Source organism: Hibiscus syriacus, unplaced genomic scaffold, assembly GCF_006381635.1.
Source record: "Hibiscus syriacus cultivar Baekdansim isolate YM2019G1 unplaced genomic scaffold, ASM638163v2 tig00111278_pilon, whole genome shotgun sequence".
In the NCBI taxonomy this organism is placed as follows: Eukaryota; Viridiplantae; Streptophyta; class Magnoliopsida; order Malvales; family Malvaceae; genus Hibiscus; species Hibiscus syriacus.
In genome coordinates, this window is record NW_024063045.1 from 227,488 (window position 1) to 255,295 (window position 27,808).

The following is a 27,808-nucleotide window of genomic DNA, read 5'->3' on the forward strand; positions in this document are numbered from 1 at the left end:
ATTCGAAATTTTCTTGTCCTTTTTGTTTCTGAATATTATTTCGAAGTTAGATTCATTACATTGAAAATTAGATGATTTTGCATGTTTTTTTAGAATATTTTAATTTGTTTATAGTTTATTCAAAATTTTAACTAGCTAAATATTATAGCTTTTTGACCAGTTCTCTAGGGTTCTTCCTAGTTTCTACGGCTGTGATCCGTGTTGTTGTGGGTTTTCTGATCCAGGGTTTAGTGGAATTACGCTGTTTCTGTGATGGGGGAGATAGAACAAGGGATGGTGGGACTGCACCTCGAGGAGGAGGAGGAGGAGGCACTGCCGTTTGTACAAATGATCGAAGGAAATACTATTTGTTACGATAAATGTTTAGTGGGTTTCTTTATCACCAATGGAATTGTAAATTTCCAGGCGATGCGCTCGACATTGACAAATGTCTGGCACCCGATTGGTGGGATTTCTATCTCTGATTTGGGGGATAATCGTTTCTTGTTTCGTTTATATCATAATGTGGATCTAGAGAGTACCCTTGCTGATGGACAGTGGTACTTTAATTCGCATCTTTTAATGTTGCATCACCTTGTTCCTGGGGATGACCCAATGACTGTTCCATTGCATTTCGTGAATTTTTGGGTTCAAATATAGGACCTTCAGGTGGGTTTTGTGTCGGAACCAATTGCACAGCAGTTAGCAAATTTCATTGGCAAATTTGTTGAGTATGATGATAAGGTGGTTTCTTTGGGGGTATAGAGGCCGAATTAGGGTGCGGGTGCAAGTGGACACGCGCAACTCTCTCAAGAGAAAAAAAATTGTTGCTACCAAAAAGTTAACTTTTTTAAAAAAGTCATATTTTATGTTTTTCGACGTCCTGAGTTCGAATTTAAAGTCCATTTTGCTAAATTTAAACTCGGTAAGTTTTTTTTTGGTATTTTATCTCCCAATTCAATAAGAATTTTCACGTTTAAGTTCATTTTCTAATGTAATTAGTTTTTCCATGTATCCGAGACATTATGGGACATAGAATAAAAGTTCGAGGGCAGTCAAATGGAGTTTAATTGGTTAACCGTTGTGGTTCGTAAATCGAGGTAATACTCTACTACATTTTTGCATGCTTTTCGAAACTCATTGATAATTGGTAAATACATGAATGGAAATGATTGGTCAATTAGGTGTATTTAATTATCATTTGGACTCAAACTGAAGATGGAATAAAGGCAGAACACTGTATAAGACTCAGACGGCACGCAAAAGAAATTGGTAGATCGATCGGAAACAATTCTAAGTTCATAGAATAGTTAGTAAATAAATTGACCTCAGGATCCAAAAATCTAATTAATTTCTTAAAGGTTAAATGTCGGGAATATTTAATTAAGAAATTACGAGATTACCCATATAAGGTAAAAATGGTCTGGGCTGACCCTGATAATGAAAGTACCATATGAATTAGTAATTAATCCGATAAACTAATGATTCACCTATTAAATTTCTGATCTATTCGGAAAGTCACTAATAATCAAGTCTTAACATCCGACAAGGTACAAGACCTAGAATTATGTTTGAATTGTTCAAAAAATTAAATTAAATTAAATAAAACGACTGAAATATCCTCAAAATGGGAAAATGGCCTAGAGTTTCTATTTCCTAGGCGAACACCCGGAGGCTAAATTACCGAAAGTACTTTATATGTCTGAATTACTCGAAATGACTATATTATATGACAAAGTTGAATTGAATGGAAGTACTGTATGTATCCAAATTTTTGAAACGATTGAATTACTCTAGAAACTTCGAAGTGACTGAGATAAAATTGAATACTAAATGAACTAAGTACCCTCAATGACCTAGAATTAAGTGGATGACTTGGATAAGTCTGGAAATGTTGATGAACTTATATGTTGTACCGTCCGTAAGGGCTTTGAACCACGAATCAAGCACGTCGACATTTTTTGATACCGTTATAATACAGAAATGAAATAAATACTATTGGAATACCTGTTCAACTACCTAAGATGTGAAAGCTACAAAGGAAAATGAGTTTGAGGACTACTCACTACAACAAACTTATCAATTTGTAACGAAATTTTTATATGACGTTGCGTATAACATCACAATATATACTATAATGTGACGCTTTTTTCTTTTTGTCATATTTAATGATTAATGGTATATCTTTTATGAAAATTTTAAAAATAGTCATTGATTTTTGTCACTATATGTTTGAAACAAAATCTTCTCTCCAAAAACTTTGGTGAGAAAACTTTTAATGACATTTAGATAAAATGATGACGTTGTAGAATTGTCTCAAATGAATAAAAGGTATTAGTGACCATTTATTATGACAATTTGATCTAAATTAGTGGCGTTGCACATTTGTTACTAATTAGTTTTATTCGTGACAATTTGATTCGTCATAATTTAGAAGACATTAAAAGTGACGTTTTATTATTGTCACATAAAAATAATTTTAGCATGATGAAAATAATTAATTGTCACTTATTGTTATCCCTATTTTTATATGACGATTTTAAATGACATCATAGAATTATGTCACTTAATGTTTTGCGTCATGATTTTTTTATATCTTATTGCGACTAATTAAAAATATTATAATATTAATTATTTTTATTTATTTTAAAAAATAAAAATTAGAGTATTTGGTCTGGTCATCTATAGGTCCTAACATTGATCATGTACGTGTTGAGCTTGACTTGTCACCTTAGTGTAATTTTTTTATATAAAAAGACTAAATCATTCATTTTAATCTCATTCATAAAAAAATGTCTCTTTTTTTACTCGTGTCCAATTATTAAATTTTTTATTTACTCACATATATGCTAATATTAATAAACATATTGAAATTTTTCTCTTTTTATTAAAAAAATACAAATTTATATTAAAGTGAACAATTTTTAACACAAAAATTTTAACAAAAATCATACGGTATTCTTGAGTAATATACCTGTTAAAAAATATAAATTACTTTATACAATAAGTTATTATTAAAATCTTATCAAAAGTTCGAAAATAATCTTTATTTTTTTAATAGACAGTGATCTCTAAAATTAAATCTTACTAAAAATGATTTTATTTATTTAAAATCAGGTAAAATATTTATTTAAAAATATTTATATATACATAATATTATTATTTTTTTAATTTAAACTATACAATAAACATATAATTGATAAGAGATACAAAGATAATATAAAATTCATTTAAAAATAACAGTAATATCATTGATAGTTGGAGGTATGTTATATTATTTGAACCAACAATTTTTTATTATTTTATGGTCATATATGCAATGCTAAAATATATAATATTCTTTCTTTTTAATACATTACTTTAATTAAATTTAATAAAGATCATTCATTAATATATATTGCTTCTAGTTAATTTTTTGTATGTACAAGATTTTAGAATGGCGACCGAGATGAAGTGGTGACGAACGAGGTTGAGATATATGGGTTGGTTTTTGGTATTCTACGATTGTAAAAATATAGGTTGTTATTGTTATATGTAAAAATATGAGTTGTTATTGTAATTTGTAAAAAGTATATGTCATTATTGTGATTTATAAAAAGATTTGTTCTATTTTAAATTATAAAAAGATTTGTCCTTTATTGTAATTTATAAGAAGATTTATCTTCTATTATAATTTATAAAAAGATTTCTCCATTATTGTAGTTTATAAAAATCTATTTCTTTAAATGTAATTTATAAAAAAAATTAATTTATATAATTTTAAAAATTTTAATAAAAAATTGTGACGATTTTATTTTCGTTATTTATAAAATAAAATTACTATATTATTGGTGACGATATAAATAAATAATGACAATATTTTATATAATTTCATGACATAATTGATTGTCATTGAATATAAACTATAATATGATGTTATTCATTAATGTCACTAAATATTTAGTAATACGTGACGAAAATATATAAATTGTAACATTTGACATTTAGTGACACACCTAGGGTGATGTTTGCCGTGACGTCAATTTTTACGTCACAAAATACAAATAGTGATATAAATATAAGTTTTAGTGACAATATTTTAGATACCACAAATAAGTAAATTTGTTGTAGGGACTCTTTGAAACAGGAACTTCTTATGGGAATATATGAGAAGGGTTTTGAAATACCTTCTCCTATTCAGGAAGAGAGCATTCCCATTGCTTTAACTGGGAGTAATATTCTTGCCAGAGCTAAAAATGGAACTGGAAAGACAGCAGCATTTTGCATTCCTGCCTTGGAAAAAATTGACCTAGAAAAGAATGTTATTCAAGGTTAAATCTCCATCCACTGTTTTTTATAATATATTTCTATGTGCATCGGTCCATGCATTAACATTATCTTTCTGAAGCCTACCCAAATAAGTTCTACATTTGAACTCAGTTCGTCTTAATTTAAGAAACAAGTCAATTTCATACCTCCCTTCTCTATTTTATTATCTTACTTTTGGCACAAAGAAGTTGTCGATGCTTCTCTTGGATGCTTTTAATTAATTATCTGTTTAGTTTCTTGTTTCTACTCAATGTATGTGTTTTTGCACAGTTGTTATACTTGTTCCAAGACGAGAACTGGCTCTTCAGACATCGCAAGTGTGCAAGGAGCTTGGAAAGCATTTACAAATTCAAGTCAGGGTCACAACAGGAGGTACCAGTCTCAAGGATGATATCATGCGTTTGTATCAACCAGTCCATTTTCTGGTTGGAACACCTGGCAGAATACTAGACCTTGCTAACAAGGGTGTTTGTGTTTTGAAAGATTGTTCAATACTTATCATGGATGAGGTAATTATCCAGTTGTTTCTCTGTGCTTTTCTCTCAGCTTGATTTTCATTTCTTTCAAGTTTAACATGAGAAAAGTTGACAAAGTTGGAAGCATTTTGGATATACTAGGAAAGAAAATTATTTTTCGATTTATCTTGACAAATGATTTTTATGGCTGTTCTTTTTGCATGGGTGGGAGGCTAGAAGTGTTTGCCACTATTTGAACTGGTAGATAAAGTATTTGTACTTCTTTTTTGCTAAAACAGGAAAGTATTAGTCGTGTGCTAGAAGTGTGTGCTTATGCACATTGATCAGTCGTGTGCTTAGTTCTCCTAGGCTTCCTCCCCCATCCCCCCCGCCAGATTATAGGTGTAGAAAAAGTATACCTATTTGAAGTTCTTAATTTCTTTACTTTCTACTTCTTTAAAATCAACTGTACCTTTTTTGAAATAATCTTTATTCTCAATAATTTGAGCAATGAACATGCAAAGGAAATTGGTCAGCAAATATATATTTTTTTTGGATGGTTTGTTGGATACACTGGACCACAATTTAATATTTTTTATTAGAATATATGGCGTAATCTTATTCTATATGTACAAGACACACATACATGTACTGCATTTACTGCAATATAATAGTTCTACTGCTTAGTGTGCACCTCGTTCTCTTCACAATGGTTTACTGTTTTCTATCCAATGATCCAAGCATTAGTTTTGGCTGCATTATTTTTCGGATTTTTAGCTTAAGGAATTTAAATGCAATTCCTAATATTTTTCAGTGTAGTAATATGAGAAACTAAAGATAAAGTGCTCTATCTTTACCAAACCCACTATTCTATCTTTCTTTGGAAAATTTAACTGATATAATATGTGAAGTTAGTGAAGCCGGTTGCAGCTTGATTGTCTTGTTGTGTACTTGTTTTAAATTTTCCATCTGCACAGTTTGATGTTATGTGTTTTGGTTTCTTTCAGGCAGATAAACTTCTGTCTCCTGAGTTTCAACCTTCTGTCGAGCAGCTGATTCGTTTTCTGTCAGCAAATCGCCAAATTTTGATGTTTTCAGCCACATTTCCAGTTACTGTTAAGGACTTTAAAGACAGATATCTACAAAAACGTTATATTATCAATCTAATGGATTAACTTACCCTAAAGGGTATTACACAATATTATGCTTTTGTGGAAGAAAGGCAGAAAGCCCACTGCTTAAGTACTCTTTTCTCCAAGGTTTGCCCTTGTATAAACTTTTTATCTAATATTCTCTCTTTTCCTTTTGTTTTCATGATATGTTAAATAATTTACTGCTGCAAATAAACCAATCAATCATTTTCTGCAACTCGGTAAATCTAGTGGAGTTGTTGGCCAAGAAAATTACAGAACTTGGCTATTCTTGCTTTTATATACGTGCAAAGATGCTACAAGACCATCGTAACAGGGTATTTCATGATTTCCGCAATGGAGCATGCAGGAACCTCGTCTGTACTGGTATGTTATGCTGTGGGTTTATCATATGAGCTAATATTCCTGGATAATTTGATAATTTAACTAGGAAATATGTGTAGTTTGTTGGACCTCCTTTTGCTGTATTTCTTGTAGGCTTCTTTTTTCTTTGGATATATTCTTGCAGGCATTTGTTTTCTTCTCATCCTCTTTCATTTTCAGATGCTGAAATATATAACCTACTACCCGAACCCTCTACTGCTTATCTTTTTCAGTGCTACTCCGCACTTTGAGCTTTGACGTCTCTCTTTTGCAAAATCCTAAACTAAGGCATTAATTAATTATGTGAATGTTGGAACTTGAATGATTGCGCCAGCATATGGTGGTACGTGTTAAGCAATATAGAAGTTTTGGTTTTGATATTTTGCTGTTTTGTGTGTCATTCTTCTAATTTTAGTTTCACTCGTATCAACTCCCTAGTGCAGAAAATGGTTTTGTTCTTAATAAGCGTTCTGCAATACTCGTAATATGAAGAATGATTTCATAAAGATGTAAGTATACTTGCTGCAGATCTTTTCACAAGGGGGTATAGATATTCAAGCGGTGAATGTTGTTATTAAACTTTGACTTCCCCAAGAACTCTGAAACCTACCTTCACAGAGTATGTTTGCTATTTTATTTTCTCTATTTTAAGTTGTTGCAGCATTTATCTTTATTTTTGGTAATCCTCACGGGCATCCACTTAATGAACAGGTTGGTCGATCAGGAAGGTTTGGTCGTCTTGGATTAGCATTGAATTTGATCACTTACGAGGACCGCTTTAACTTGTATGCAATCATATCTCTAGCAGGGTTGAAACTTCTAGGACAATGTACATTGAAATTGAAATGATTCATTGATTATATATATATATATTTCCTAACAGGTATGGGATTGAACAAGAACTTGGGACAGAAATTAAGCAAATTCCTCCACATATCGATCAGGCTATTTACTGCCGATGATTTATTTTGGGATGTTTCCTTGGTCTACAGTTGTAACAATGGTGAGCAACAGTTTTAGATTACATGCATAAATCAATTTCTTTGCTCTCTTTTTCAAGGATTGTAGGAGAAAAGTTTAGTTGACTTATGGTTTCACATTGTCTACTTCGACGCTAGTCGGATCATCACAGAATGGTTTAAAGTTGTAGCTTGTGCCAAGAATTTTCTCTTTTGTTGCATTTGCTCGTTTTTATCATTCTATTAATAAAAGCATCCGACTTTCGAAATGAAATTGACGTCTTTTGTACTATTTTTTATTGATTGCAATCTAAGTTTGCGGTCATAAATATTAGTACATAAACTATTTTTTTTATTCTGTTTTGGTATCTAACCTTTTTTTTAAATCATACATAATGTTTAGTTTAAGCTTCATTTTGGTATCCACCGTTAAAATATTAACGGAATTGTTGTACGTGATATTTTTATGGGTACGTTGTATTATTTATCAGTCACCTATCTTCTCTCTTATTTTAGTTATTAAAGTTTAAAATTTTTCAATTTAACTACTCGACTTTCAAATTGTTTTGTGTTAACCATCCTAATTTATTTTAGTAATAATTTTTATGACATGACATTTATTATTATTATTTTATTAATAAAAATTAAATTTAAAATTATAGTGATTAAAATCAGTCACCTATCTTCTCTCTTATTTTAGTTATTAAAGTTTAAAATTTTTCAATTTAACTACTCGACTTTCAAATTGTTTTGTGTTAACCATCCTAATTTATTTTAGTAATAATTTTTATGACATGACATTTATTATTATTATTTTATTAATAAAAATTAAATTTAAAAATTATAGTGATTAAAATAAGAGTAATTTAAAAGTTAAGTAATCAAATAAAAAAATTAAACCTTAGTGACCAAAATAGAAGTAAAAAGATAGTTGAGTAATGAATGATGTAATTTGTTCTTAAAAAGTGTCATGTATAACATTGCCATTAAGTTTTTAACAACGAGATACTAAAATGAATCAAAAAGTAAACGTTAAGTATGATTGGAAAAAAAATAAAAGTTCAAGTATCAAAATGGGACAAAAAAATGCTTTAGGTACTAAACGTGTAATATACCCTAAATATTATTAGGTTTCCAAAAATCTAGCCCAACGAACAGAAAATCGAAACCCAACATTTAAAATCCTCCTATCGGCAAGAAAAGATAAAAACAACATTGAATCCATCAATACAAGATATAGCTTCTTTTTGTTCTTATTCTTCACCCATATAAAATACATGAAGATTTATTAATCTTTGGACTTCTCTTTTTCCTTCATCTTCTTCTCCTACCTGCGTTTCTTATAAGCAAGCAACATCTCAGGCATTTTCAGCATCAAATTAGCAGTATTCTCCCTTTTCTCGACTGCTATCCTGTCGCATTTATGACCTTTCATCTTGGTTCTCATCTCTTTCCTCTCCGGATCATACGGCCATTCTTGAACCGCCAGGAGCATTTCTTTTCGGAGCCTGGCTCGACGGCCTTGCACTGATCCCCAGAGGCTTCCAGGCAGGCCGTTTTGTGATATTTAGTGGCCCCAGCCGAATATAAAAATTAGATATTCAATAATAAGTATCGAAAAAAATTAAATTATAAGAGAAAAAAATAAATTTATTTATAAATTATTTTTTAGTACGTTCAATAAAATATCTATTAAATACATAATTATATAATAAATATATAAATTTGAAAAGCACTTATTCAAGCGGCAGAAAACTTGAGTTATAATATCGGCAAATCTTTACATATAACTTTTTATAAGATGAAAAATTATTAAAAAATGAAAATATTTTGATACTAAATATATTGTAAATGATGACCGATAAAGACCGAACATCAGTAAAGAAGAATTTTAGTTATCAGGAAGAATGAGATTAAATTTTTTTAAAAGAAAATTATAAATGAAAATCTTTCAAAATGCAAGTAACGTTAGATACTTAATAGTTAAGTAAACAAAATAAATAGACTTTTAAAATTTAGTAATAAAATTAAAATGTTTAAAGTTACCTAAACAAATAAAAAAAAGTTGGGTGACTAAAAATAATTTATCTATAATCAAATAAAATTTAATTTTATCAATAATTAGTTGATTTAGTAGAATGAGACACTAGATCTCTTAAGTAAAGCCAAGGTAGATCCGTCCCAAAAAAATGTACAGATCATGTGTTACATTTAAAAAAATGAGATCTCAAAAATATTTTAAATTAAATAAAATTATAAAATATCAAAATTTATCAATGTTGCGATTATTTCTTATAAAATAAATAAAATTCTAAATATATGAAATTAACTAAGATAATATCACAAAACAATAATGTAATTGTAAAAATTTATTTAAAATGTGTCATACTTCAATCGCTCTTAAAAGAAAAATAACCACATTTAATAGATAAATTGTCCTAGAATAAAAATTCAAATATTAACGTTTGTGAATAAAATTAACTGAATTGAGACGTGTTTACGTCAAGAGTAATCAATTACTTACCGGATATCGGTAATTATATTTATAGGGAATTTTTTTTTTCAAGATTGCCTTTCAGATAATGGGTGTGCTGAAAGAGAACGAGAAACAATACATAAACACATGTCGTATTGCAATTGGATTGGAAGCAAACGCCGCATTTGGCATTTCATTTGTGTCCTTATATTATTTACAAACAGATGAGTGGCGGGCGTAATAAAATTATTTTCCTGTAGATTATCTCCAGAATCACAGCCTAGAAAACGCGAGAAAATAAAAAGGAAAAATGGGAGATTTATACGCTTTGGACTTTGATGGAGTTCTCTGCGATAGCTGTGGAGAAAGTTCCATCTCTGCCGTCAAGGTCAGCTCAGCTCTACTCTCATCGCCATTGGTTTTACGATCCGATTCCTCGTTTTTTAAAATTTTTTCATATTTACAGGCTGCTAAAGTGCGATGGCCGGATTTGTTTGACGGTGTGGATACGGCAATGGAAGATTGGATTGTTGATCAGATGCATATTGTAAGCTCTTGATTTTTCCCCCTTTGATTGTTGAGTGATTCAGTTTTTCTTGATTTTCTAAGAACTTTGAATTGGAACTCGAAATTAGCATGTCAATATCAAGAAATCAAAATGCAATGTTCTTCAATATTAAAGACTGGATTTAGACTTAGCTTTTGTTGTTTGTTCTAGTTTTTAAGGTTTTCTATCGTTTTGTTTCATTTTTTGACGCTGCGTGGAATTTTCAAATGGTGCGTGGAAACAAAGAATTTTAACTTCAAAATTGGAGGACTAACGGGTTTTACCTTGTTACACCCGATCTTAATTCTTCACCTCCTTTGGATGGTTGCTTTCTGTGTTACTTGGATTCTTCTTTTTCTCCGAAGTATTGAAAATTTTCAATATGAACTTGAGCTTGAGCATAAATTATCCAGTTTGACGTCAAGCACGAGAATTGAACCTGTTTTTTACTTGGTGAACACGCGTAATTGAGGCTAATTGAGCAAGCACAAGCAGTTCAACTTTGATCTCAAATTGAACTTGAGCTTTGAAAGTACAACTCAATCGAGCTCGAACCAGGCTTCGAGCCTTGAATTTCAGGTTAAGCTTGATCTCAAGTTTCTAACCGCTTGAACTCGACTCGGTTACACCCTAAGTATGATCCTCCAAATACATGGAGAAACTTGGAAAAAATTGAGCACATTACCTTCTGCTACATTCAGCTTCTGCGTCCAAGTAGCATGGGTTGCTTATTGCTATCAGGCATGGTTGATTTTTGTTATTTATTGCTTATTGTATTAGACGGTCTCAACTTGGTTACACCCTAAGTATGATCTTCCAGATACATGGAGAAACTTGGATAAAATTGAGCATGTTACCTTCTGCTACACTCAGCTTCTGGGTCGAAGTAACATAGGTTGCTTATTTTTATCAAGGGATGGTTGATTGTTGATTGTTTGTTGTTTATTGTATTAGAAGGTGCTAGTCAATTTCTTACCAAGTCGTTATATTTCTTTCAAATTTTATGTGAGGTTTATCTTTTTGCACTTCACCTTGCAGTCCCCACAACTTTTGAAGCATCTCTGAACTGATAAGACATAAGCTACACAATTTTGTAACTTAAAAGAACTGCCATTCATTTTTGGGGTGACAGTTTTTGTTTCAGTTAAATTTTGGAATTGTGAAAGACTGCTATGTTGAAACTAATGTTTATAATGTGGCAGGTGCGACCTGTGGTCGAAACAGGGTATGAGAATTTGCTACTTGTGAGGTTATTGCTGGAGAGTAGATTACCTTCTATTCGGAAATCTTCGGTGGGTGTATAAACAATGCCACTGACTCTTCCTTGAAGCGATCTTTTCAATATGGAGTATCTAAGATTCAGTATCATTCGTTTACTTTATTCTTAATTAGATTTCTTTCTATAATACTACTCTGAACCTAAAGTCCGAGGTTCAATTTGCAAGGTTGCAGAGGGACTAACTATTGAGGACATTTTAGAGAACTGGTCAAAAATAAAACCAGTAATCATGGAAGAATGGGATGAAAACAGGGACGCTTTAATCGATCTTTTTGGAAAGGTTAGGGATGCATGGATGGATAACGACTTGGCTACTTGGATTGGCGCAAATAGGTACTTTAATCAGAGCTTGTTAAGTTATACCAGAGATGCCATGTTTCTATTATAGGCAATAAGCAATGAACTTAATGTGTTTTATGTGCAAATGCTTATCGAAATTGTTAATAAATCAATTCATAAATTTATGGCTCAAATGTAAATCAATTGTTACATGCATCAAGACTGAAATATTAGTTGCCATTCTTTGTATCAAGCACTGAGTTGAGTATCATATATTAATACAAGATGCCTATGCTGCAGGTTTTATCCAGGTGTTCCTGATGCCCTTAAATTCGCAAGCTCAACTATATATATAGTCACCACAAAGCAGGTGCTGTGAGTTTCTTTTGCTTTGTTTGTCTCTCACTCCCTTCCCTCTCACTCACACCCACACCCACACAAGAACAAGAGAAAAAGTTTGCTATCAATATGAAGTGGCAAACATTGTAGATATAAGTTATTATAAGTAGTTTGATCCAACAATCTCCTGAATATAAAATGATAATCAAGGAAAAAGAAAAGAAGAAAGGGGTAAAAGAACTTGAATGTATGAAAGTATCTAAGTTGAGATCAGTCACAAGTATGAAAGTATCTAAGTTGAGATCAGTCACAAGTCTTTTTCAGCTCTCGTAGTTCCAGTCCCCAACTAACAGATAGTGCAAATTTTATGTTTTACTTTATTTTACAAGTCAATTATTTCTTTGGTTGCTCACCATCTTTGACTGTTATCTTTCTTTCTGCCCGACTTCAGAGCCGGTTTGCAGATGCTTTGTTAAGAGAACTTGCTGGAGTAACTATCCCAGCTGAAAGGATATATGGGTTGGGAACCGGGTTAGTCTTTTATTAGCATTTGGAGAATTATGTTCCTTCTTTGCTTTACAATACTAAGGGTATTTTAATATTTTATCAGGCCCAAGGTTAAAGTACTGAAGCAACTCCAATTGAGATCAGAAAACCAGGGGATGAAATTACAGTAGGTTCACTGCTTAATGCTTATCATTGGCATATTTTACCTTTTTATTATGATGCCTGTTTGGTTTCTAAATTTACTGAAACAAATTCCATTCTCATTTTACTAGCTTTGTGGAAGATCGGCTTGCAACCCTGAAGAATGTCATCAAAGAGCCAGAATTAGATGGATGGAACTTGTATTTAGGTAAACATTCAAGTTTTGAGTTTTTTAGTTAATGGCATTTGACCTGATGGCAATAGATGATAAAAGATCAGATATCCCATATTATTCGTTTCGTTTTCTCTGAATTCAGATATTGCAGAGTCCCATATTGTCAAATTTATCTATAAACCACTGGATATTTTTATCCAAAGGGACAAAAGTAACTTTTAGTGCTTGAATTTGGCTACTTTTTTCAATTTGGTCTCTTTGTTCACATTAATTTCAAATTCGATAACTTTCCATTTTTAGACTTTTTGATGAGTCGCTTTGAGACTGTCACGTGGCACAACATTAGAGAGTCACACCATCAAAATGATCAAAATTCAAGTTGAAAACATAAAAATTAGAGACCAAGTTGGAAGTTTCCAAATTCGAGAAATGAAAGTTGTTTTGGATAAAGTATATTCATGGTCACTTAATTATGTTTAAATGATTATTTTAATTATTAAATTTTCAAAAATTATATATAGTCTTTGAATTTATTGAAAATAATTTCATGATGATCATTTTGTACCAGATAAATTTAATAGTCATCAAATCAAATCTCGTGTAGTTTAGCCTTATCCAAACCCTTTTTGGTTTTGATGCAGATGATGGACATTTGAGCCTGTTTTATTTATATAAATAACGGATTTATTCAATTGGAATTATTATCTAATATAGATAGAAAATGGAGTTTTGGTTAAAATTGTTATTATTGGTAATAAAGAAATGGATTTATGTGAACAGGGAACTGGGGATATAACACTCCAAAAGAACGGGAAGAAGCGGCCAACATTCCCAGAATTCAGCTAATCCAGCTCAACGACTTCAGTAAGAAGCTCAAATAGCCTTTATTTTTAATATAATCAAACTCATTTGTTATGGATCACACTTTCTCCATGAGAAACCTATTTTAATTCAACTCAGAATCTTTTTTTTCCACTGTTAAAAATAAATAATTATTGTTAAAAGAATGGCGTCCTACAAAGTGGACACGTAACCTGATCATGGTCCATCCAACGGTCCAAACACGCCCTATGGAAGACGTGTCTACAGTTCTTCAACCACCTGATCTCTTCCCCTTCCTCGAACTCGTACAATCAAACGGCACAGTCCTCCGGTGGTTCACCCCCGACGACAAGCTCCTCGAACTTTATAACTAGAAGGCTCTTTCTCCGGATCAGTAGCACGGATTCGGATGTTTTTCGGGTCGAGTTCTCCGGCCAAACCATGTCCGGTGGTGGGAATCGGAGAGTCTGAGGCGGGTAAGGATAAAATCGAGTATTGAAAGCGCGTGAAGGATGGGTTGTGGTAAGGTAAAATCCCGGTAAGCAGCTGGAAACCCCATGGAGAAAAAGAATTATAAAGAGCAAGGAGAGAAAGGAAAGGAAAGGAAGGTTTTGGGTTTTAGCTATGGCAGTGGTTCTTGTGTATGAAAACGTTACGTAGAATATACGAGTGATTCAGTAAGGGTTTGTGATATTTATGAATGGTTTTGATTTGTGGGTTAGGCTAGAAGATGGCTGGGGATGATGAAGTTTGGAGCAAGGAGGGCTGCGATTCGGAAACTTCTTAAAACTGCAATGTTAAGGAAAAGAACGTTAGTGAATATCCGATAAAAAAGGAAACATTAATGTGTGTGTATATATACACGTCATGAGTTGGGTTGAGTCAAATTAGATAATATTATATCATCTACTCGAAATTTAACTTGATTCGAGTTTAGGATAATTTTACTTGATCGAAAATTTGATTCGATTTTTGAAATAAAATCTTATCCTGAATTAAATTGAAATAATATAAAATTATTAATTTTATTTAACAAAATAAAGACTTAATTGAAAATAAATAATATAAAGAGAGGTATTATTATAACTATTTTTAAATATATAATGTATAAATATGTTATTTTCTAGGTTAGATTTTTCGGGTATTTTTACCCTAAATTTTAACCTGACTTGATTCAAACTTATACAAATTCTACCCAACTCGACCTGAACTCAAAATGTTTTTAAAAATTATGATCCAATCGAATCAGGTTTGGCTCTTATGCTCATCTTTATATATGGGTTAGGATTCATATGTAATAAAAAATTATTTTAGTTTTACACATGTTTATGACTGTTATATGAATAAAAATATATAGTTAAGATTAATTTTTTATTTTTTAATAAATATCTTTACATTTTTATTGTTAATCTCAGTCTTTATTTTCACCTATCAAATTGTTTAAAATAAATGTAAAATTAAAAAGTCAAAGATGCTTGGCAGAGTACTGGGGAAAAGGCTGAAGAAGCCTCTAATGAACTGAAGCCACATGTTGAACAGTTGCTTGATACCTATCTGTATCTTAAAGATGTGGTTGTTCCATTTGGTTTTACTTTGACTGGCACTGTATTGGCTTGGGTGATCTTGCCCAGGATTTTGAGAAGATTTCACAATTATGCAATTCAAACTTCAGTCCAGCCATCTGGAAGCTTACTTGGGGATCAAGTTTCATATGAGAAGTTTCATATGAGAAAATGTTGAAAACATTTTGATATTTCGATATAACAAATTAAGTTAAATGAATTTTAAGATTTTTCAAAAAGATTTTTTTAAGTATATTCGAATATCAAAATATTACTCCAAATCTTTCAAATGTCATTTTTAATCCTTACTCAAGTGTAAAATTAAGTTTTAAACTTAAAATAATTTCAAAACGATTTTACAAAATATTTCGAACCATCTCAAAGCCAAAAATTCCAGATTGCTCAGAGGGAACCGATTCCCCCCTGAATGGTTTGGCTTCGAGAATTCCAGTATGCTCGGAGGGAACCGATCCCCCCAGGGGTACCGATTCCTCCCACTGTTTAACGGTCGAAATATTTGAATTTTACACTTAGGGAACCGATTCCCCCCACGCTCCAAGCAGAAATATTAATTGTTTTCACACTTAAACGGCTCCAAAAACTTCATTAATGATCCCCAACGTTCAGAAGTGATTCAAGGTGTATTTAAGCAAGCTTAGAAGCCATTTATCAATAACAAGAAACATCAAGCAACTAGAATCAAGAGAGAGAATCAAAGAGAAAGCATCAAACCTCAAGTTTGAGCATTTCAAGCCTATTTTTCATTCAATATTCATTTTGCTTTCAAGAACACTTATTGTGCTCAATTGTATTCATTCTTGAGTGTTATTTTCTTTGTTCTAGAATTGTGCAAACAATCTACCTTGTGAGGATTTCCTTGTAAGTTTACAAATTTGTATTGTTCTCAGTGTTCTCAAGAATTTGAGGTATAATTCTTGAGGGTTTGTAAGTTTACTCTTTGTCCTCAAAATAAAGACAAATTAGTGAATTTGTGGAAAATCCTTAGCATGGATAGCTAAGGTAGTGGACGTAGACTTTGGTTGAGAAAGTCGAACCACTCTAAACGCTGTGCAATTTCTTTCAATTTTCTGCAAAATCTTTCACCAAAATTTTAATTGTCAATTCACCCCCTCTTGGCTATATTCGTCAATCGATTAACTCAACAGAAAAGCTTCTTGGGAGCTTTAGAAGACCCAGTCAGATAGCTAATTGCCTTCATGGCATTTTCTCAAATGTTAGTGGACCTTAATTTGGATATTGTACTCTATCATCCTTTTATTCACATGTTTCTGCATTTTTTTTTTTGTCAATGCATGATAAATATGGTACCACTTGTAGTGGCATGATGGTGGCACCAAGTACTATTGCATCAGAATACATTGCCCAGGCATGGGGGGGGGGTGCTGCTATACTATCAGTTGTCTGGTTTTTACATCGTTGGAAAACGAATGTACTTGCTCATGCACTGGCTACTCAGAGTTTGGCAGGGATTGGTCTGGAAAAGTTGTTAACTCTGGACAAAATTTCATCCGTTGGCCTATTTGTTTATTGGATTGATGACTTTAGCAGAGGCATGTGGGGTTGCTGTGCAATCTATTCTGACAGTTGGTGGAATAGGAGGTAGGTGTTTTCTGCTAAATGCATGATGTTCTCTTTTTTATCAGTTCATTTATGATAATTAGATTTAATGGTGCCAGAGAGTTTCTTCAAATTAAATGTTGATATCATCCTCAAATATATTTTGATGGTAATAGGTTTCTTGGCATGGCTTACTAGGTTTGAATTTAAAGCAACATTTATGTTATCATAAACTTTTAACTTACCATAGTCCCTCTTACATTTTTGTCTGTGTATGTTTATCTTCATGTTTTAAATGTTTTGATTGTTCTGAGCCTATAGCAGAGGCTAGACTTAAGTCTATTGTTAATGACGTGTATTCTGTTAAGTACAATTTAGATTTGAATATCTGTCTATTACATATTCTTTAACAATTTTTATCCTGCCCTAAATGTGCTTTTGCATGCTTGTACTATGCTAAGTTTATGTAGCAACGGATTTTCTTTTGATTTGTTTAAAATATATGGTATAAATCATAAGTGCTCTTATCTATTATATCTCAGATAGGACTTTTCTTGTGGTATTTGTAATTATCAATCATTATTGTTAGAATGTTTTGAAGAATATGCAAGGTTTACAAGTGCTAATTTTTTGTGTTTTGATGCTAAAATTGGATGATGCCTAGTTGCTTTTCTTGAAACTTCATATTTCTACTTACTATAAATTCAACTTATTATAGGGGTGGCTACTGCTTTTGCTGCCAAGGACATCCTTGGAAATGTGCTCAGTGGATTGTCCATGCAGTTTTCAAAACCTTTTTCAGTGGGTGATACAATAAAGGTAACACAAATCTGCTGAGATTTTTCTTTTAGTGTAGGAAAATAATTTTCCTGTTTCAAACAATACTTATAGATCCGATCAGCTTTTCATAATTGAAGTCCACAGGCAAAGATGGATTTGTTTTCTTTAACTCGTAATCTTTTATCTGCTGAAGTTCATATTTCCCAACCTTTTTGGAGGTGTCCGGTTCCATCTTACTAGGAACTGTTCCCATATAATGTAATTGCCATGTATTTTTGCGGTCTTGGATAATTAGTGATTATCACATGTGATATTGATATGCTAGGGTTTGTTCTGTTATTTCTTCATTTTTGGTGTGAAAGTATACATTTTCTTGCCGCAGGCAGGATCTATAGAAGGTCAAGTGGTGGAAAATGGGACTTACAAACACAACATTACTCAACTCTGAGAAATTTCCGGTTCTGGTTCCGAACTCGCTCTTTTCCAGCCAGGTTGGTTTTTCTTTTGTTAGAAACAGAAGAATCATCTTTTCACATCTCATTGACTGTACTGACTACTGAGAGTGCTTATTTGCTTATTCACGCTTTATATTAGTCATATCCAAACCCATCTGTCTTGATTGTTTACCTTGTAAATGTTTAGGTTATTGTGAACAAATCACGTGCCCAATGGCGTGCAGTGGTGACCAAAATTCCCTTGCAAATTGAAAGTCTGGACAAGATTCCCCAGATATCGGATGACATTAAGAGCATGCTGCAATCAAACTAGAAATTTTTTCGTGGGAAAGGAGGCCCCTTACTGTTTCCTGTCAAATGTAGACAGTTATTATGCAGAACTGACTGTTGGATGCAATCTCAGGCACATGGTATCTCTCATCCTTGGTTCCTTCTTTCAGATTTGTATTTCGTTTGAGTTTGATCCTGCATTGCGTTACCGGTTTCCCTAATCTTTTTATCAGCTTCATATTAAGACTTAATCGCACTTAGAGACGGAAAAAAACCCGATTTGTTATGCCCCATTTGCCTTTCAAAATTTCTATTTTACCCCTAAAATAATTCATGTATCCCTTTTATATTTTAGTTTATACTATATACTATTACAAATTTACAATATTAAATTAAAACTAAATAGCAAAAGATAGGGGGTGAAGTAGCTATGGATGTAATCGATGTCCTTGGAGGCAGGTGGTTTAAACATATATGCAAAGAGCGGGGCCGATATGGATAAGGTAATCTTTGCCTTTGGCCATCTCCCTTCCGTCCCTAATCCCACTACATAAAACAGATGTGAAAATGTACCTCGACTTGTTTTCCTCTTCGATTTTTGTCGGGAATGCAGTGTGCTCGGAAGCATCTTTTCTAAAATTCATCAGTTCAGGTCTCACTTATGTTTTTAATCGTATCACTGATATCCCCATTGATGTTTGACATGCAATTATAGAGCAAAGATGAACTGTACTCTGCACAACAAGATATTCTTCTGCAATCGGTCCAGATTATTCGGAAGCATGGTGCTCAATTGGGGAGTGCCTCAGTCCAAGGTACACCCACTCAGTGATAAGAGTCCAAGCCGTAGGAACTACGAGATCACCCGACCGACGCCTGAGGTATCAAAGGTTTGTGGAATGTCCATTTCTTTTTCCATTTTCATCTAGAAGTCATAAATCATGGAACTCAATGGAAATAGGAAGTAGGAACATGTTGAGTTAAAAGTGAATTTCTTTCTATCAAAAAAAAAAAAGTTTAAAGTGAATTTTTCACATGGATTTTTGAAGAAATGGCTTATGACTTGGTGAGATGTGTTTCGCCCAACTGACCAATGGTTCAGTCAACTGTTATCAGACGAATTTATTTGCATTTTTTTAGTGAAAACATTTGAAAATCTATAAATGGTTTCTTTTAATGTATTGAGCGTATTGCGTTATTTTTGGGCAAACCACACATTTAGTCCCTCAAAGTAACGCGTTATCATTCAACTTGAAAAGTTTTCGAACTTATCATCTCTAACTTTCGAATTTCGTTTTTCCCAAAGTCGTTAGATTGCTGTTGGCCATTATTTGTAACTTAACTAATACCATAATTTTATCTTTTCTCCTTTCATCTTCTAGTTTGATTTTTCTTGAAATTGATAAAACTTGAATCAGAGTGCCATTAATTGGATTTGGAAGAAAATATTTCGACTTCAATAAAAAAAGAGTCCAAAAAATTTGACGTTGAGAGAAAAAATCCGAAGTTATTTTTACTGCACAAGTTTACTCCGAAAATTAAATAATATTATACAATTTATTATCGAATGATCATTTTTTAAAATTGAATAACAAAATTAAAAAAATTTAAAGTTGGATCATCAAAACATTTATATAATACATATAAAATGTATTGTGTTATTTTATCAAAATTTATACCAATCTAAAATCCCTTACAATATGGGCACAAATTGTCCGATCAAAGAAACAAAAATTAAAGAGAGAAGACTGAAACAAAAACTGCAATGGCATTATTTGCTCCTTGATGAATTTGGTTAAAGTAAAAGCTGAAAAATGTTGGTCTTACTTTAGTTGCTTCGGGACTTGTCGGCTTAGGGTCATTGCTCTGTGTTCGTCTTCTCAGGCTCAGCAGCTGCTTCTGTTGCCGCGGATGCTGCGTCGTCTAAACCCAACTTTTGCAACTCCTTTGTGAAAGCCTCTGCGTCTTTGGGATTCATTTTGTATGGGGTGTGGGAAGGGCCGGGGAATGAACCGTTTGTTGCCTCTTCCTTGTATTCCAAGAGAGCTTTATTGATGACGTCTCCGACTCGTGCATACTGCTTGCAGAACTTCGGAGTAACCTGCAGGACGTAGGACAAACGTTTTAGAGAACATTTATTTTTATATGAAAGGAAAGAATCTGCTATCCGGATGTGGCGATAGTTCGATTAACCTTTGCGTGATGCGGGTGTTGCAGCATTCCGAGTAGATCATGGTAAACGAGAACCTGTATCAATGGTCCGATCAAAATTAATGGCAATTATTATTCAAACACGCAATGAAAATGCTACCATCTCTTTCTTGTGAAGCAAATAAATGAAAGATCAAAAGGGAAGGAACATGATCACACAGCTTCATGACATGAAAATAAAGCTTTTTTAGTCTCTTCAAAACAAATGTATCATAACAGATAATGAACAACCATCGCTGTTATTCTACAACCAAGGAGTTTGTAAACTATGTTACTAAGACACAATTCTTCCAAAGTTTTTCAATGCTAAGGGGTTTATATCCACATACCCATATCCATATACTTGCAGGACACGAGTGCCAGATAAGAAAAATGAACAGTCGGAGCAACATAGCTTATAAGGATGCTTTTGATATTAATGTGGGGGAATCAATGTTATTGCGTTTCTGCAAACACGAAGCTTTTCTCTACGATATTTACAATATCATATCGTATTTGCAGATATAACCTGATATAGCATAAACCTAAGCTTTTCTGCATGACAGCAGAACCATAATTCCATGAGTATGACTCTGTTTTCATGGTCGAATTTCAGCTATTGATTCATATATAGGAAAATGCTAGAGGGCTATAATATACTACTAGAAGTGGGAATTTGAAGAGCAAAATTAACCTGTCCACTGCAACAAGGCCCAGCTCCAATGCCAATTGTGGGAATTTGAAGAGCCGATGTGGCTGCGGCAGCCACTGGAGCTGGAACACATTCCATAACGACCGAAAAACATCCGGCTTCCTGCAAAGCCATTGCAGTCTCTACAACCTGCATGTACCAAACTCAAGTTATAACATACAGAAATGATCTAAAGGCAATCCAAATGAAAGAGGCAATCAAAGATACCTTGACTGCACTAGTAACATTTTTGCCTTGTGGTCGGAATCCCCCAAGTACGCTAATTGCCTGTGGAGTAAGTCCGACGTGTCCGATAACCGCAATTCCGGCCTCCACAATGGCTTTCGCAGCGGTGATCCTCGAAGGGGACCCTCCTTCCAATTTGATAGCATCCATCCCTCCTTCCTTTAAGACCCGAACAGCCGTATCAACTGCCTGCTCATAATCCAAACGGCAATTACATCACAATCAATATTCATTCAAAAAATGTTTCATCATCGATCTTTGTCCTTAAAATGTAAGAGAGATCATTCAAGCAATGCTTCTTCATCAATACCAAGTAATATAATGTGGGGCACAAGGGAAATTGTTTTGGTTCATGGGAGTGCATACCCGGCTGGTGCTGGTCTCATAGGTCCCAAATGGCAAGTCACCAACGAGTAATGGCTGCGTGGCGCCGCGAGCGACGGCCCGGCAATGGACGAGCATTTCATCTAGTGAGATAGGGAGAGTGGTGTCATGGCCGTGAACGACCATGGAAGCAGAGTCTCCGACCAGGCAGATATCGATCCCGGCGGTATCGAGGTGGACCGCCGATGGATAGTCATAGGCTGTAACAACGGTGATGGGCTCGCCTTTCTTGTATTTTTGCTTCAGCTGGTTAAGGGTCATTCTCTGGTTGGGCGTTTGAGGCTTTGGGCCGCCGTAGACGGTGTTTTCAGGTACGTTGCTCAGGCGGCGAATAAGGCGGGCTCCGGAGACTGAAGAAGCCTTGGACAACTTGTGTAAAAGTGACATTTTGTTGGAAGTATTTTGATAACGGATGAGAAAGAAACAAATGATCAATGTGTTTAAATTTTGGGAGGTGGAATTAGAATTTATTGATTTGGGTAAGGTAGTTTATCGGAGAACATTGGGAAATGTAAAGTGACGTTGCAAATAAGGCTGCCAATGATGGCGGCGCCACCTGCACTCCACCAACTTAGCACCGCCATCTTGGACTTGCAAGATTACTCATAAAAATATAAAAATATAAAGGTTAAACTACGAAATTGATCACTTTTATTTCAATTTTTTAAAATTTTGTCATTAATTTTAAAATTATATTTTAATCACTTATATTACCTATATGTTATATTTTACTTATTAATATGTTGGTTCTAATTAATTTGATGATGATGTGACATATTAATAAAAAAATATTTCTAAATTAATCTCTAAGTTATAATTTTTCATAAAATATAAAACATTTAAATATTTTTAAATAATCAGTAGTTTTCTCTAATTGGTAAGCCATTTTTTTCCTTTTCTTTTTGCCTTTATTGATGGTGATGGCACCAATTTAATGTTGGTTGCCGACGGTCAATATTTATTATTGTCCTTTTATTTTATTATATTACATCATTATTTTCTTTATTTTCTTTTTTTTTCATTAAGTCCACATGTATGACATATTTTCATCTTTCTTTATAGCACGTTTTCTTCTGCCTTTTGACACGGTTTTCAATTGTTTGATTGTTGTTTTTACTTATCTTTTTTTAATAGTTGATTTGACATCGCCACGAGTGATCAAGATAACGTTTATCTGTTATATTGTTGATTTTCCCTACTTTGGACCCTCATATTAGATTTGGATATCCGTTATGTGTTTGTGGATAGCATTTCACGTTGCTCGTGTGTTATTTGTGGTTTGTCAGTGGTCTTTTAGTAGTTTTTTTATAGTTCGTTTGTGTAACATCCTCAATACCGGGTTAGTGACTAAATTGGAAAGTTTCAGATTTTGGTGATTAAAATAGAATGACTGAATAGTAATTGCATGCATAATTCATTATATGTTCATATGACATTGAATGAACGAATATCATTGCCAGAGAATATAATCCAGGTATGTGAAATAATGGAAAAGATTATGGGTTTATATGAAAAGTGATGAAAGAGATATGAAATGAGAAATGTATTCATATTAAAGCCCATGTTATATGATACAAGAGCTATAGGTATAGTTGGCATGCCAAGAGTCGAGGGTATATTGGTCATTCGGGAAGTATCCAGTGGTCCTTCGGGACGTATCCAATGGTCCTTCGGGAGAAATATTGAACAAATGTTCGGTGCCCCATGAGGGAATTTATTGAGCTGTGGTGACAGCATTAGTGCACAACCTCAATGTACTCAAATACCTCTATTCACAAATAATGTACATGGGCAATTGAAAGATAAAGTAAGGTGAAAGTGATACACGAAAATAAGTTTCATATGTACATGGGCAATTGAAAGATAAAGTAAGGTGAAAGAGATACAAGAAAATAAGTTTCATATATACATGACATAATTATATCGCTTATAGTGAAATATATACATGCATATTGAAATGTTATGATCAAATGGTAAGAATGCATATTCATGAATCTATAGCTACATGTTTATTTATTGCCTCACTAAGTCTATGACTTAGCGTATAAGTGATTTACATGTAGGTACCAGGAAACAAGAAGAGCAGTACTAGAAGTGGCAAGAATAGCATCACTACTAAAAGATCAGATAAGAAGTAATTGGCAAAGTAGGTATTTTGGGTTGTGTATAGAACGTTGGCATGTAATAAGTTGTTAATTACAAATGCTCTGGTCGATTTTGTATTTCGTAATCTCTTTTATGTAAATTAACGTATTTTGTTTTAATGAAAGTTTAAAATTTCCCTATTTTCTTTAAGTGGCAAAGTTTGAAAAGTCAATGTGACACATCGGACTCATATTCGGGTCGGATACGGGTTAGGGGTGTTACATTTAATGGTATCAGAGCTACGGTTTAGTCGATTCTCGGTATAAACTGAAGTCTAGAGTGTATTATGATGTATACATGCCAACAAATTAGTGAAAACTTCTGATGTGATAAAATAGTAAGTATGTTGTTTTGCTAATAGAATGATATTAGTGTGTCTTAATAGATGTCCAAACATGGTAGTTCTAGAAATAAAGCGGGAGATGATAGGCCCGCTGAAAGTAGCAATTCACCTGCCCTGGCCAGGCAGAGTAAAGAGCAAACACCCTCTGGAGTGCCTGTGAATGAACAAGATGTATTCTTTAGAACGTTAGACGCGGTATTGACGCATTTCCAACCTCCTACTGCTTCAACTCCGAAAATAAATGTTGCGAAAGAGTTGAAGGATTTAGGATCTCCAGAGTTTAGAGGGGAAGCTGAGGAAGGTCCTGTTACTGCGGACCTTTGGCTTAATGATATGAAAGTCATGCTTGAGGGACTTCATTGTTCAGATGCTGAGAAGATGGATGGAGTAATTTCCTTGTTAAGAGGGCAAGCAAGGATTTGGTGGACCAATGTTACCTTGAGGATGTCTAGTAATCAAGTAACTTGGTCATTGTTTTTAGAAGAATTCAAGCATAAGTACATCGAAGATCAATTTATTCGACAGATGAAACAGAAGTTCATGAATTTGAAGCAATGGAATCACACTGTATATGAGTACGAGTGTGAATTCAATAAGTTGAGTCGCTTTGCTGCCGAGCTTGTTCCTACAGAGAAGGATGCTTGTGAATGGTTCGTAGAGGGGTTACGTACTTAATTGAAGGAAATATTGATTGTATTGAATCTATCCTCGTTTCAAGAGGTAGTCAATCGTGCCAAAGCTTTGGAAAGAGCTCAGAATGAGAGATTTGAAAATTCAAGAGCTCAGATAGTCAAAAGAACGAGTGCTTCTTCAAGTTCTGCACCATCTAAAAGGGGCAAAGATACTGGTTCTCAACCCCGATGATTATGTACAACTAGAGAGGTCTATTTCGGCAGGCCAAAGGGGAAGAGGAAAAGGCAGAGGAAGAAATCAGTCAGAGTCCTCTGCTCAACAAGAGATACACTCCACGACTCGAGTGTATAATCTCAAGACCAATGAGGATCGGGATGACCGGGAGATTGTAATATGTACCTTTCTATTGTTTGATAAGCATATTATGGTATTGATTTATACGGGGGTCTACATATTCATACATTACTAGTAAGTTAGTGAGAGAATTGAACATTCCGTTAGAAACTACTAGCAATGAGGTGATAGTGACCAATCCATTAAGGCACAGTGCTCGTGTAAATATGGTGAGTCGAGGATGTCCCATACGGATTCAGGGAATTGAATTCCTGTTAATCTGATGGAATTACCTTTTGACGAATTTGAGGTGATACTAGGAATAGACTGGTTATATCGTTACTATGCTAATGTTGACTGTAGAATGAAAAGAGTAACGCTGAGAAGTCCAGAAGGGGTAAATGTGGTGGTATTTAGTGAAGGATGGAATCCATTGACAAATGTAATTTCAGTGATGTCGGCGAAGAAGTTAATGTTATAGGGATGTCAAGGGTTTATTGCTAATGTATTGGATGTTAGAACCAATGAGAAAGGGATTGACGAAATTCCTGTAGTCAGAGAGTTTTCGGACGTTTTTCCTGCAGAGTTACCGGGTTTACCTCCAGATAGAGAAGTTGAATTCCAGATTGAAATAATGTCTGGAACTTCACCTATTACAATGGCACCATACAGAATGGCTCCAAAAGAGTTGCAAGAATTAAAGATTCAATTACAAGAATTGCTGGATAAAGGTTTTATCAGACCGAGTGTCTCACCATGGGGAGCTCCAGTTTTGTTTGTTAAGAAAAAAGATGGTTCAATGCGTCTCTGCATTAACTACAGGCAACTCAATAAGGTGAAAATCAAGAATAAATATCCACTTCCTCGAATCGACGACTTATTTGATCAATTGAAGGGAGTTTCAGTATTCTCGAAAATTGATTTACGTTCGGGTTATCACCAATTGGAGATTCAACAGAAAGATATTCCAAAGACGGCGTTTAGAACGAGGTATGGTCATTATGAGTTTATCGTGATGCCGTTTGGAGTTACGAATGCACCAGATGCTTTCATGGATTTAATGAACATGATATTCCAACCCTATTTGGATCAGTTCATGGTGGTTTTCATTGATGATATTTTAATATATTCAAAGTCAGAGGAGGAGCATAGTTCACATTTGAGAATTATCTTGCAGATTTTACGAGATGAGAAGCTTTATGCTAAACTTTCTAAATGTGAATTCTGGTTGAGTGAAGTGACATTCCTTGGACATGTAATTTCTGTAGAAGGAGTTCGTGTAGATCCTCAAAAGATTAAAGCTATTCTGGAATGGGAAGTTCCAAAGAATGTATCGGAAGTTAGAAGTTTTCTGGGATTAACTGGTTATTATCGAAGGTTTGTTAAAAACTTTTCCATAATAACATTACCCCTAACTAAGCTGTTGAGAAATGAGATAAAATTTTTGTAGACCCACGAATGTCAAGAGAGTTTTGAAAGGTTAAAGAAGATTTTGACAGAAGCCCCAGTGTTGATTCAACCCGAGTCTTGCAAGAACTTTGTAGTGTACAGTGATGCGTCTCATAACGGTTTGGGATGCGTGTTAATGCAAGAGGGCAAAGTAGTGGCCTATGCTTCGAGGCAGCTAAAACCACACGAAAAGAATTATCCTACACACGATCTGGAGATGGCGACAGTAGTGTTTGCTCTTAAGATCTGTCGTCACTACTTGTATGGTGAAAAGTGCTACTTGTATACGGATCATAAGAGTTTAAAGTACTTGATGACTCAGAAAGAATTGAATTTAAGACAGAGAAGATGGGTGGAATTTCTTAAGTATTATGATGTTGTGATTGATTTCCATCCCGGAAAGGCAAATGTGGTAGCTGATGCTTTGAGTCGAAAGACGTTTTTAACTTTGCGAGCTCTTGATGCTAGATTATCGTTAAGTGGAGATGGTGCAATATGTGTAGAACTGACTATCAAACCATCATGGCTAGATTGAATTAAAGAATTGCAAGCTAAAGATGAAAAGTGTTCAAAGAAGATACAACAGATAAAGAATGGAGAGTGTACGGATTTTGAGATCAAGTCTGATGAGAACTTGCATTATCGAGAGAGATTAGTAATTTCGGATGATGATCAATTAAAGAATGATTTGGTAATGGAAGCTCATTGTAGTCCATTGACAATGCATCCGGGATGGAACAAAATGTATATGGATCTCAAGAGTCGATATTGGTGGCCGGGAATGAATAAAGACATTACGAAATTTATATCAAAGTGTTTGACTTGTCAACAAGTCAAAGCTGAGCATCAGGTTCCTTCAGGACTATTACAACCAATTTCAATTCCTCAGTGGAAATAGGAGAACGTAATAATGGATTTCGTGTCGGGGTTACCTTTAACTCCGAACAAAAGGGATTCAATTTGGGTGAT

The 27,808-nt window shown here is 33.8% G+C and overlaps 2 protein-coding genes and 2 pseudogenes across 2 annotated transcripts; 3 read left to right on the plus strand and 1 right to left on the minus strand.

Annotated features, from left to right (window-relative positions):
- Positions 1-252: 252 nt before the first annotated feature.
- On the plus strand, positions 253-7,241 carry LOC120157914 (annotated as a pseudogene).
- Positions 7,242-9,920: 2,679 nt separating this feature from the next.
- Positions 9,921-13,898, plus strand: LOC120157899. The gene is made up of 9 exons (XM_039168882.1): positions 9,921-10,079; positions 10,158-10,238; positions 11,441-11,530; positions 11,684-11,850; positions 12,097-12,166; positions 12,587-12,666; positions 12,746-12,808; positions 12,915-12,991; positions 13,739-13,898. The coding sequence occupies exons 1-9, from the start codon at positions 10,002-10,004 to the stop codon at positions 13,837-13,839; spliced, it is 807 nt and encodes a 268-aa protein (XP_039024813.1). The 5' UTR covers positions 9,921-10,001; the 3' UTR covers positions 13,840-13,898.
- Positions 13,899-16,847: 2,949 nt separating this feature from the next.
- On the plus strand, positions 16,848-19,436 carry LOC120157896 (annotated as a pseudogene).
- Positions 19,437-20,204: 768 nt separating this feature from the next.
- On the minus strand, positions 20,205-22,333 carry LOC120157901 (3-methyl-2-oxobutanoate hydroxymethyltransferase 1, mitochondrial-like). The gene is made up of 5 exons (XM_039168884.1): positions 21,919-22,333; positions 21,535-21,741; positions 21,310-21,456; positions 20,619-20,672; positions 20,205-20,526 (listed from the first exon to the last, which is right to left on the minus strand). Exons 1-5 carry the CDS (start codon positions 22,321-22,323, stop codon positions 20,284-20,286), a joined length of 1,056 nt encoding a protein of 351 aa, XP_039024815.1. The 5' UTR covers positions 22,324-22,333; the 3' UTR covers positions 20,205-20,283.
- Between the last annotated feature and the right edge of the window lie 5,475 nt (positions 22,334-27,808).

Excerpts from the sequence above, each read along its gene's own strand:
- LOC120157899 (XM_039168882.1), top strand. The coding sequence starts at position 10,002 with ATGGGAGATTTATACGCTTTGGACTTTGATGGAGTTCTCTGCGATAGC. Across the intron at positions 10,080-10,157 it reads GTTCCATCTCTGCCGTCAAG|GCTGCTAAAGTGCGATGGCC; the intron begins GTCAGCTCAGCT and ends TCATATTTACAG. Across the intron at positions 11,531-11,683 it reads CTTCTATTCGGAAATCTTCG|GTTGCAGAGGGACTAACTAT; the intron begins GTGGGTGTATAA and ends TCAATTTGCAAG.
- LOC120157901 (XM_039168884.1), bottom strand. The coding sequence starts at position 22,323 with ATGTCACTTTTACACAAGTTGTCCAAGGCTTCTTCAGTCTCCGGAGCC. Across the intron at positions 21,742-21,918 it reads ATGAGACCAGCACCAGCCGG|GCAGTTGATACGGCTGTTCG; the intron begins GTATGCACTCCC and ends GATTATGAGCAG. Across the intron at positions 20,527-20,618 it reads AACACCCGCATCACGCAAAG|GTTACTCCGAAGTTCTGCAA; the intron begins GTTAATCGAACT and ends TACGTCCTGCAG.